This window comes from Castor canadensis, chromosome 3 (genome assembly GCF_047511655.1).
Source record: "Castor canadensis chromosome 3, mCasCan1.hap1v2, whole genome shotgun sequence".
NCBI classification, from domain to species: Eukaryota; Metazoa; Chordata; class Mammalia; order Rodentia; family Castoridae; genus Castor; species Castor canadensis.
In genome coordinates this window covers 40392433-40405178 of record NC_133388.1, presented here as the reverse complement: position 1 = coordinate 40405178, position 12746 = coordinate 40392433, and the positions used below count along the sequence as shown (strand labels likewise).

At 33.4% G+C, this 12746-nt stretch overlaps 1 protein-coding gene across 8 annotated transcripts in view; it reads left to right on the top strand.

The window, feature by feature from the left end:
- The window catches only part of Fut8 (fucosyltransferase 8), a 289757-nt gene that overhangs the window by 165736 nt on the left and 111275 nt on the right, over positions 1-12746 (top strand). For 6 of the 8 annotated variants that reach the window (XM_074067766.1, XM_074067767.1, XM_074067768.1 and 3 more), the window contains exons 4-5: positions 11385-11500; positions 11615-11777. In XM_074067766.1, coding sequence (XP_073923867.1) covers positions 11385-11500; positions 11615-11777 — 279 coding nt within the window. Of the gene's footprint in view, positions 1-6104; positions 6130-11072; positions 11133-11384; positions 11501-11614; positions 11778-12746 lie in introns of those variants that run through there. The other 2 variants (XM_074067773.1, XM_074067772.1) reach the window with 2 other exon arrangements.

The window sequence follows — 12746 nt, the reverse complement described above, 5'->3', positions numbered from 1 at the left end:
GTATGCTTTGTTTTTAAAGATTTGTTGATCTGCTTTTACTCCTTTGGTCAAAGTACTCTTGGGTTCCATTGCATTATGGCTTTTTCTTGTTGTCTAGCCATAGAATTCTTTTTAGCAGTTACATACTTGTTTTGTCTGAAATTTTGCATTTTCTTGTTATTGTGAAAGATACTAGAGGCAGTTTTTTCTTTTTTTCAATGCCGAGGATCTAACCTAGGGCCTTACAAATGCTAGGCAAGTGCTCTGCCAGTGAGCCTCATCCCTGGGCCTAAAGGCACTATTCTTGTGGGTCACAGACTATGTCAGTTATCACTGTGATAAAATATAAAAATGTATACTGACATTTATAACCAACAGAAAGAACTGGCAAAGCTCTGTTAAGTGCCCTTGGCTCTTGGCGATATAAGTTGCTGAATAGAATAAAAAAAACAAAAAAGGGAAAAGGAGACCCTGTGTCTAATGCAATGCATTTAACATATGATAACTTGGTTTTTAAAGACTAATCAAGGAGAAATAGAAGTTGTTTGCTCTTTCCAATCCCATATTCTGATATTCAGAATCTTATCTTTGTGGTCCAAAGTAGGGCAATATGTAATAAAACATAGTTTCACATTTATTTCCATTAAATTTTTGGAATTAGATCTGAATTTGGCATCTAAATGCCTTTGTTTACATCTTAATAGCAAATTGAAACCAGTTTTTAGATCCCAGGCCCAAACTCCTGGGCTTCCACATGTCAGGTCTGGCCACTCGTCCCTTTATGCCAAATAAAGAGATGTTAGTGAAGGGCAGAGAAAGGAGATTTGTTACTTGGCCCAGATATACCATGGGAAGAAGCAAAGTAAGCACTTCATCCCATCTTCAGCCATCTTCAGGGTACAGCCATGAGCTTTAGCTATAAGTAGACAAAGAATTAGGGCAGATAGCCAAAGGTATGCATAGTTTAAATAGTCCCAAGTATAGGTATATTCTGGTGGTAGCAGGCAGGTAGTCTAGCAGCTTATTGTTTCAGGATTGGTTGGAGGGGGCCCTAGTTGGCCAATATCTCAGTCTTTGAGGGGATCAGGGTTGTTATTGCTGTCATCACTTTATCTGGTTCCCATGAGAACCAGATACTTGAAGGTGTACTTCTGCTCCAAGGTGTAGCCTCATTGTCCTCATTTGGAGTGTGATCTGTCCTGCAAGTCTCCATTGTTCCTCAGGGGTATTTTTAATCCCTTGTCATAAAGGTAATATTGATCAGTCCTGTCCTCTGTGGTTCCAAAGTGGCTGAAAGAAAGAATAGCTAAGAGCAAAGGTACAAAAAATGGAGACAGAGATACCAAACTTTCAGTTGTGGACCAAGTTGAAAATCAGTGATTTTCAATAAAAGCAGTTTAAGTACCTCTTACAAAACCTTGACTTTCTTCATTCAGAAGATTAAAAAAGTGAATTGCTACCTATCACTGTTGCATTTGCTTTTTAGAAACATTTAAAAACGGAAGAAAGATAAAAAGCTAATTTAAGTAACAAAGCAGAAATAAAATAAGTCAAAAGATTGAAGACATGAATTTGGAGTCAAGTCCTTCCTATATTTTAGTGCTTCCTATGTGCCAAATTCTAGCTGCCTTCACATACATTATCTTTAATTTATTTGATATGAAGTGAAAATTACTGTTTTGCTTTAGCCTCCCCCCCACTTTTTGCATCATTATTTAGCTCTAGTTTGTGTATGTTTGCATTTGGCACAATGGTTTGTAAAACCTCTTTTATTCATATATTCTTTCATTCAGAGTTTGTGATCGACAAACCTGAACTTGTCTTCCATCTTTGCTGTTTAATTATTAGCTAATGTGACCTCTGTGAGTTACTTATCCTCCTTGAGTTCTAGTTTTATCGCTTGTAAACTATAGAAATTAAACATCTTGGTTTTGTTTCAGATTAAAGAAATACACCTAACCACAACATGAGATTATTTTGTAGGTATTCATGGATATTTTGAACTCCAGCACAGGAAGACCTTATTGAGGGGGTTGTAGGAGTAGCTCAGAGGTTGAGCAACTGCCTAACATTCATAGGGCCCTGGGTTTGATCCCCACCTCTGACACAACAATAAACAACCTCATGAGGATCTAGAAAAAGGAATTGGACAGCTGACTCATACCTTGACCTTTAATTTCAGTCAATTTCTATCTTTTCCTCCTTCCCTCTCTCCCTTTTTTCTCCCTCTCTTTCTCCTTTCCATCTTACTTTTTCTTATTCTCTTTCCCTCATTTCTTACTCTCTTTTTGTAGCTCCTTCCTTCTCTTTCTCTCCCTCCCTCCAGATAAGCTTTCAGTATATCAGTTTGCATAGGATCAAACAAACATGGATGACCTACCAGTCTTGAATTTATATAAACCCAGTTTGAGTGATCATCTGAAACTAACTAGTTTCCTTCAGTCCAGATTCTAAATTTCCAGGAGAAAGAAATGAGCCTAACTTGCATCAGATGTTTGTACACTATCCACCCAACTATGGGGAAAGGAAAGGGGACAACACAGCACAAAGATGGCTGCCAGAACAGCTCTATATCAGTGGTAGGGGTTGATGTTAAAGTAACTGGTGGCCATCATCTTAAATGCCTATCTTCTTATTCTGCCGTGATTATTACATTAAATAACACATGAATCTGTGAGTTCCTGATAGGCAACCAGATGCTGGTACAGTAGGAAAAAACCATGTATCACCACAAAGTGGATGCTTCCCAAATAGTGACTGCTTGACTTAATCTTCCTGGGTTAAAGGAATAGTCATCACTCACATAAACATTAAGCAATCTGCATAGTATAACAGGAAAATCAATTTAGACTTAGAAATACAATCTAGGCCTATAAGTTTTCTGCTTCTCTTTATTAAAATGCAGTTATTAAATTCCTAATAGCACATGAGGCTATGCCAAGAAAATTACTTTGACCTTTCCCTGATCTGTAGTAGCTTATAATTAAGGCATACATTAGACATTGCAAATAGCCAATAAGAAACATCAGTCAGTCATGAAAGGGCTAATAATGTACTTACATTAAGCAATTTCAGGATATATTTGTAAGGTTTAGAATACAGAATTAATATTAGAAACTATTGAACTATTGGGGTAGATATTAAATTGAAGTGTGGCTATGGGATTTAAACATTGCTTTATAGTGTAGAAATATCAATATGGTACACTCTGTGAAATCTCTTATTATTGAATGTATATATATATATTCACATACACATACATATAAATGTTTATATAAACGTTCAAAAACTTGAATGATTAAATTATAAAACATATGTTAGAAAATAACAAGACTGAAGAATTTCTAAAGTTTCTCATTGCCAGGAAGTCTTCAAAAGGAACGAAAGATTAATAGATGTGGTGGGAGGGAAATTACTTGCATTGTTCACACTATTCCTGTCTGCTTTATCTGAAAGTGGAATAGTAAACTCATTGAGCTAGTTATAGGTCATTTTTAGGCATTGATTTGGAGCCATTAAAATAGTGTTGATCATATTGCATATTTTTCATTTGATAAGTTGATGCATAAACTGATAGGGATCTAACCTTGAAAATCTTTTTGGTATTTGTGATAGCAGAAAATTAACCATCAGTTAAAGTCAAACATAATGCAACACTAGAGTAAAATTTCTTTAAAAGCTTTGTTTGTACTCCAAAAGGAGTGCAGGTGGTTTAAATTTTTATCATTTTGGTATGAAAAAACTCAGAATTTACTCTTGGAATCAGTATTAATAGTAGGTATTTTTTTTGTTTTGTTTTTGCCTGCTACTAGTGATTGTTTTCAATAAAAGGCTAAAAAAGTTGATATTTAGTTGAGGTTTTGACTGAAGTATTTAAGGACGTGAAAGGGCCATGATATTCTTCTGAGAACTCATAATACTTTATATCTTTGAACTTTAACTCCCTTGTTCTGACAAGTGGTACCTCAGCAATGCAGCAAGATAATACACAAAGAGAAACCCAAGTCTTTCTTTGAAAGGATTACCCTTCAGTTACTAATGCTGTGTACTTCATTGGGATTTTGTGCAACTTAATTAGCTTTGGCAAAGCTGCTTGATACTGTTTGATGAAAGGCAGTTAAGCTATTAAGGGTTAAGTAGTGTTATTATGATTGTGATGTGGCAAACAGATCTTTTTTTCTTTGGTGACCTGAGGGGAAGCTTATGAGAATCTTTATCTTGGTCTTAGTCTTTTAGGTAGTATAGCTTAAAGCTAGAAAAACTTCATGAAACTGAGCCCCGTCTTTAATATGTCAGCTGAAAATTAGTTGTTGCCTTTCTTTTGAACTATTCTAGTAATAAACCAAGAGAAATATGTACTATTAAAGCATGCTTTGTGTGTTTGTGTGTCTGTGTATCATATATAATCTAGTAGCAGCATAATTTGCTGATGTGATTAAAACAGTAGGCAAGTCACAGATTGATTGTAGCAATTCTTTACATGAGTTGGTGGTAACTAAAAATGCATAAAATCTATTGCAAGATAGTAGATTTTTTTTAAAAACTAGGAATAAATCAGGTTGCTTCTAGATCTCACCTCTTAGCCCTTCAGGAAGTTTCCATTAGTTTATTAATTAAGGGATTAATTATGAAGGCTTTTCTACAACTTTGTGCATTTGCAGCTGCATGTAGAATTAGGTGTTTTCCAGCCTCATTTTTAAAACGGGCTCTAAAACACACATGTACATACACATACTGTGCACATACTCCTCTGCTAGAAAGCATGACTACATAGAACACTTACGTGAAAAAATACATTGTTAACAACGATTGCCTTCTCTGAGAGCTCATGGAGGCTGGACCTTTTATTCATTATATATAATCTTGTACCTTAGGTGGAAGCAAAACCAATTTGGATTGGGGGTGTAGTTCAGTGGAAGAACACTTGCTCGTTATACACAAGGCCCAGGATTAGGTCCCCAGCATCACAAAAAAACAAAACCAACCTTATTCATGTAGTACGTTTTCAGTTAAACTCTAAGTAAGTAAGATTTCAGTATGCTGAAGAAGCAAATAGTTAAATAAATACAATTTTATTTTTAAAAAATGGAGCAGGCTGGAAGCATAGCTTAAGTAGTAAAGCACCTAGCAAGTGCAAACTCTTGATTTCAAACCCCAATACCCCACCCAAAAAAAAGATCTGAAAAAAATTGGAGATAAAACTTTTAATTATCATTATTCTGATTTATAGGTTTGCTCCACAGTACCTTAAAACTCTTGAAGTGAACACGGACAACTATTCAGTCTACATTTTTCTGTTTTAGACTGCTGAGTGATGAAAGAATGGCTTAGTTCATACTTGTCAAAGTAAACATGGACACATTTTTCCCTAGAGAATTGGGCTGAGACACCCTAATGTTGCTATTATAGTATCCTAGAGCTAAATTTGGGTATAGATTATCCTATGCAATTCCATGTGATATTGTTGCTTGACCCTTCTACCCCTTGTTGGTTTCTATATGAATCTGAAAATTATAGTAAAATTTGACTAATTTAAAATTTTTGTATATTGGGGAAAAATGGGTTGATATAAGCAACTTATTTGAATAAAATGATATTTTCTCTCAATAGAGGACCTGGCTCTTCCATGTATCTAATTTGATGGACTCTTGCAAAACTTGTTATTTGAATAAATGTAATTGTTTCTTGTTCTTTTTCTGGGAATATTTTCATCCCATGGGTAGCCACTTAAAATTCTAACTTGAAAAAATAAAGAGCATCTGTGAGGAGTTATTGGGTATAATTCCAATTTTCAGCTAGTTTAGTTCATATTTATTAGTAGTTCAAGTTATATTAATTTTAGTAGTTTTTTGACAGGATGCCATTATTACTGAGTCTCCTTATAGGTTCTCTTGTTTTCTTTAAAATTTTTTTCTTTATTGTTGTGCTGGATGGGGGTATATTGTGACAATTACAGAGGTTCTTTACAATGTATCAACTATATCGTATGTGAATTTACCCTTTCTCTCTTTCTTCTTAAATTTATTTTTATTAGATAATCCTTTTTTACAGCAGTTCAATCTAAGTGATAGAAACCTGGCCCCTTTTTCAGGTGCTGGCCTGCAACTGCCATCCTCTTAATCAATGCCTTCTGAGAAGTTGGTATTCTAGGTGTGTACCACTTAGAGGTATTTTTAATTCAATACATTCTTACTAATGAACATGTTTTCTTGAACCCATATTGGCAATTAATTCTTCTCAAAAAAGGTTTTCTGTCTTTTTCCACATAAATGTATATTTTTATTTGAAAATTTTATTGGCATGTGTTAAATTGCATATAGTAAGGCGTTTCTATCATGTTTCTGTACTTGTACCTAATGTACTTCTCTATAACCCTTCTATTCCCATTGCATAAAACCAAATGCCTGAAAATAATGTTTTGTAATGAGTTTTAAAATTTTCTATTTATGATCCTCTTTTTCATGCTAATATTGCTTTTGTGTGTGTGTGTGTGTGTGTGTGTGTGTGTGTGTGCGCGCGCACCTAGGTTCTTGTTTATCATTAAGATCTTAATTTTTTCAGCATTCATAGCATAATTTTTTAAAGTGTTCAAGAAAGGCAACCTGTTTTAGATGAATTATTAAATTCATTTCTAATTAGAAAAGTTTGACTTATCCAAGAGATGGATGATCATTTCACTTAGCCTACAAATTTTCTGTATTTTTTCTCATATTTTGTCTAAAAAGCAGTAATTCACTGGTTTTCATATTTTGAGTTAGATGCATTATATTCCCTGAATATTGGGGCTCAGGTTTGGGTATTAGAAGGGCACCTTCTTTTTTGAATGACTTTCATCAAGTATTTTATTCATGAGAATTTTATAATTTTTGAACCATACCTCAAATCTCAGGGAAACATATAGGTAGGCATTATTAAAATAGGGAATGTGGCACATCTGTAGGGAACCCGTGGTTAATTGTTTGCTGTTCTGTGATGTCAAATATAATCAGTGAACCAGACCAGCCTATATAGCTAGTACTGCAGTCACATAGCCTACCTTTTTTGTATTTCCTTAATGACTAAAGATGTTTAATATCTTTAAGAGTGTTTACTTGCTATTTTTATATATCTTCTGGTGAAATGTGTGTTCACTTTTTTTGTGTGTGGTAGTTGCTTTCTGATGATTATGTCCTTTTTGTAGTCTAGACATAAGTCCTTTAATAGGTAGGATACACAAATATTTTCTTATGATCTGTGACTTGTATTTTCAGTCTCTTCACTGCTGCACCTTTCTAAAAGAAGATGTTTTAATTTTAATAAATACAGTTTACCTTTTTATTCTTTCTATGGCTCATACTTTCCTATCATATATAAGAAAATTACCAAATAGAGAATCACAAAGATACATTTTTTTGTTTTCTTCAGTAAGTTTTATTGTTGTCAAAACTGTCTTTTCCACTGAATTACTTTTGCAACTTTGTAAAAAAAGCAAAAACAAAAACAGTATCCCATTCCTGTATAGGCTTATTCCCCTGCTGTCTTTCAGATTCTTTTACCTCTTTGTCTTTATGCCAGTATCTTACTGTCTTAATTACTGTATGTACTTTTATAAGTCTTAATATTAGATGTATTAGTCTTTCAGTTTTCTTTGTCATTTTCAATTTTTTTGGCTATTGTAGATATTTAGATTTCCATATAATTTTAGATTTTGCTTGACAATTTCTAAACAAAGTCTCTTTACATTTTTTTATAGTTTTAAGCTTTTAGGACTTGCCTATCTTCTACCAGATTTATACTACCCTTTTTTATGTTTTGAATGCTAATGTAAGTAATAATGTGATTTGATTTGATTTCTTTTCTAAGTGTAGTTTTCTAAATAAAGATAATTACAAAAGATTGAAAAATCAGCTCAGACAGGCCAATTACTTCTTTAATCAGTGTTTTTGACATGATAACTTGCATATATTTTAAATACTACCACAGAAAGCTTGATAGAGAAAATAAATTTTGCTTCATGCTTAGAAAAACTCACAATAAAACTTGACAGGAAAAACAAAAAAGAAAAAAAAGCCACTTTGAAAATATAGTCTGTGCCAAAGTAGTGTAATATGAAGCCAGAGACTTCGAAAAGGAAACATTTTTGTCCTAGTATTTTGTCACTTTTAAATTGGTTTCCTAAAATTGGGGAGATTCTCAGATTCAAGAGTTTCTGAGTTATTCCTATTTGACTCCTTTGGTTTTTTTTTTTTAACCACCACTGTCCTTGCATTTTTCTTTTTCCTTAACTTCTACTTTTGTGTGTGTGTGTGTGTTGGTACTGATGTTTAAACCTAGGGCCTTGTTTTTGGTCTTCTTGTCTTGGATCATAACTTTCTTTTGATCAGCCACTTTTCTGCAGTCTCTTTCCTGTTCATCCTACAATCTCGAGAATTCTTCATTACAAGCTATTTTGGTTTTTTTTTTTTTTGTCTGATGCTCGAATAGAAATTCTCTTGTCTGTGTCTTCATCTTTATCTCTATTGTATTCTTGAACAGCATCTTCTGGAATTGCTTGCATTTCACATATCAATTTCTAATTGTTTTTTGCTAGAATGCAATCAAGTTTTGAATGATGATCATGTATTCTGCATCCTTATTAAACCCCATCAGATTTTCCAGATAGATTATCATGTTATCTATGAACAAGAATGGCTTTACTTCTTCCTGTCCAACTTGGATGCCAAGAATCTCCAGTAGTATTGAATGGAAGTTTTGAGAGACGGCCTCCTTGTTTTGTTTCTAATCTTGGAGAAAATGTTTATCTTTCACCATTAACCTATGGTGTTAGCAATAGCTTTTTTGTAGATGCTTGTTTTTGGATTGAGGATGTTCCATGAATTGCCTAGTTTATTGATATTTTTCATAAGGAATGGATGTTAATATTTTGTCAAGTTCTTTTTTTGTCAATGAATATGTGTTTTTAAGATTTTGTGAATAGTATAGAATTATTTCTAAATAAGCCAATCTTTGACTTCTAGGATAAACCCTATGTACTCATGATTATTACATATACTTGAGTTTGATTTGTTGAAGTTTAAAAGAATTTTTAGTTCATGTTCATTAGGATATTGATCTATACATTTCTTGTACTCTCAGTGCCTCTCTCTCTCTCTCTTGTTCTCTCTTTCCTTCTCCCTCCATTGTTTCCTAAAATCTAGCTAGCTAATTTGGAAGAGATTAAGGACCAAGGTTTTTTAAATACAAGTTTTAAAAGTTATATCAGTACATGCCTCATTTGTGAATAGGTGTATGTGCACACTTTCAGATTTGGTAATTGTACACCTAACTACTATATTCATTTTATCATTATGTACTTTGTGCATATACAAATGAAAGTTTTTTCATTTGTAGTCTTGGACATATGATTAGAGGGTGGTTATTTCTAGTGCTCGTGTTCAATTTTAATACATACAATTTCATAGTAAGTTGTAATTATTCTGGTATAGCTGTAACAATAGCTTCTTTACTAAATATTTATTATGAGTAGGGTAGGTACTAATAGTTAATTTGCCTTTATCAGTTATGTATAAAAATGTTAGAAGGGCTATAAAAATCTACTTGATCAGTCTTTGCACCACAGGACTTTGTTGACATCTGAGTTTAAGTTCTGCCAGCTATAATTTAGAAATTAAACTCCCTTACATGGACTTTGATTGTAAGAATAAATATCCCAGGGTTTTTTGTTTTTTTGTTTTTTGGTTTTTTTTTTAGATTATAGCTCACCATATAATAGCTTTTTATATAGCTTATTATCTGATACTTTGCTAACTACGTTTATAGACATTTTCTCATTTAAATAGACTTTGGAAGAAAAATCAGCCATTATTTAGTCTTCAAAATAATTTGTATAGGGGATATATATATATATGTCTCTATGGATGTATTCATTCCCTATGGCTGCTGTGATAAATACAACTTACACAACAGACATTCATTCTCTTACAGTTTTGGAGGCCAAAAGTCTGAGATAATGTCATTGATCCTGAAATCAAAATGCCCAGAGAACTGCATTTTATAGGGATGCTGTAGCAGAAAAATCTTACTTTCTAACTTTTTTCTGCTTCTAAAGTTGCATTCCTTGCTCATGGCTTCTTCCTCCACGGCTAGCAGCCATGTAACCTTTTTCTGATCAGTAGTAAAATCTCTCTTGTCTCACTCATGATGACATTTATTGGCTGCCTGGATAATCCTGAACAATCTCCCAATCTCAGGATTGTTAAGCATATATTCAAGTTTCTTTTGCCATAAATGATAACATTCGCAAGCTCCTCGGGATAGAATATGGGTATGTTTGGGAGACCATTGTTTAGCCTACCACAAAATTGTGTTTACTTATTTCTGTCAAAATGAAGTATAGAACACTCTGGAAACATATTAAAATAAGCAAAGTTTGAAAAGAAGTAGAACAGGTAGGTTGATAATATAAGCAAAAGATCCTGGAGCGCCTCTCTTTTTTTCTGAAATATTATATTATTGAGTGATTTTTTTTTTTTGGAACAAGACATTAATCTCCAATTTTAAAATATATTTCCTCTTCTACTCTTCCCTATAAAGCCAGTGCTTAGTAATCAAAAGTCATGAATTCATGAATTGAAACACAGATTTACATAACCTGATACTGTGATTATTGCAGAATTACTCTGCCTTTGACATTTCAGTATGTCCATAATAAATGTTTCCTTTTTCCCTTTAAGCCTGTACCTTCTCTTTCACCTTTATTATTCTTGGCACTAATGAGGAGTAGACCAGTTTACTACCAGTGGTGGCACTTCAAGTAATAGGATGAAAATTTTTAGGATATAAGTCTAAAGTTTTCTTAACTTCTTTTTTTTGTGTGGTGGTACTGGGGCTTGAACTCAGGGTTTCGCACTTGCAAAGCAGGTACTCTACTGCTTGAGCAATGTCTCCAGGCCATTTTGCTGCGGTTCTTTTGGAGATGGGAATCTCACTACCTCAAACCACAATCCTCCCCTTCTCAGCCTCCCAAGTAGCTAGGAATACAAGTGTGAGCTACTGGCACTCATTGGGATTCTTAACTCTTTTTTTTCTTTTTTTTTGGCAGTACTGTCGTTTGAACTTGGCCTCACCCTTGCTAGACAGGTGCACTATCAATTGAGCCGCTCCACCAGCCTAAGGTTTCTTAACTCTTTAGCTCACATCTGAAGTAGATTATTCTTTCATTATCATGCTAGTGTTTATGGTTAATCCCCTATGCATTGAAGAGAAAATTTCAGTTGGTACCTCTTTTGTAACATGGTTAATAACATGCTTTGGGGCATGCTTATTAGTGGCTTAAAGCCACTAATAAATATAGTTTAGCAAAGTAAGCTATGTCTTGTTACATAATTTGAAAGCTAAATGTTTATATTTTTTCCCCTAAACTTTAGGATACCAGAAGGCCCTATTGATCAGGGGCCAGCTACAGGAAGGGTACGTCATTTAGAAGAGCAGCTTGTTAAGGCCAAAGAACAGATTGAAATTTACAAAAAGCAAACCAGAAATGGTAAGTGATTATACTGTACCCTTCCCCCAAATATGTTGACTTTAGTGCAAATAATTGAAAATATTCTCTTATCAAATGTTGGAAATGCTGATACTTTTTATTCTTTGATTGTAGGTCTTGGGAAGGATCATGAAATCCTAAGAAGGAGGATTGAAAATGGAGCTAAAGAGCTCTGGTTTTTTCTACAGAGTGAATTGAAAAAATTAAAGAATTTAGAAGGAAAGGAACTCCAAAGACATGCCGATGAATTTCTTTCAGATTTAGGACATCACGAAAGGTAATATTCTCCCTATACATTTCATTTGGGCTTCAATAAAGATTATAACTTAAGAATAAGAAACTGAAACTGTCTTTAATTTCTCTGTTGAATGGTAAAAGATAGTGTGTTTAAGAGCAATACCTGATATCTCCAAGGATAGTAGTTGCCAAATGCAGTTAAGTAAGATATCATGGGAAAATATTATTTAAAATGTTTTTCTGGGAATCTTTATGTCATATAAACTGTGAAGGTAGTGGTGTCCAACAGCAATACATTAAAATGTCTTCATATAAATGTCCTTCATAATAAATTCAATATTTGAAGCAGAGCATGTAGTTTTGCATTATAGTATGTTGCAATTCACACTGGGGCTGCAGTGAATATTTCTAATTCAAACAATAAAAACTTTAAAATAGCACCTTTTAAGATTGTTACTTAGCAGTTAATGAGTTTGGATAAAAAGTTTATTGCTTGTCTAGTTAGTTTCTAGAAAAGGGAGAGAACTGGAGATCTGCCTACTTAATTTGTTTCTCACTATTTACGCATTTCTAAATAATGCACAAGTTTGTCATCTATAGGAAATAAAACATTTTGGTGCTACTGTGTTCATGCAGAATAAAATGTGTCTGAGAATCATTATAAATATAGTGAAACCTAGCCTTTGGCCTATTAGATTTTAAAGCCTATGTTCTCAGTAGGATTCTGATGGCAATTACTGTCTCATTAGTGAACAATAAAAGAAAAATTGTTGTATTAGCACAACTTACCACTGTGAAGTGGAAAAGAAATAACCATATAAGCAAAAGATTCATATATATATATATATATATATATAAATCATCAACAATATAATGATTTTGAAAAATTGCTCTGCTATTTTACATAAAATTATAAATAAGTGTGTTGGATCTTTTTAGCATTAATAATTCTATAGAAATATGGTAGCATGGATTTAATAGGGCATTGAATTACTATACCCCACAATAG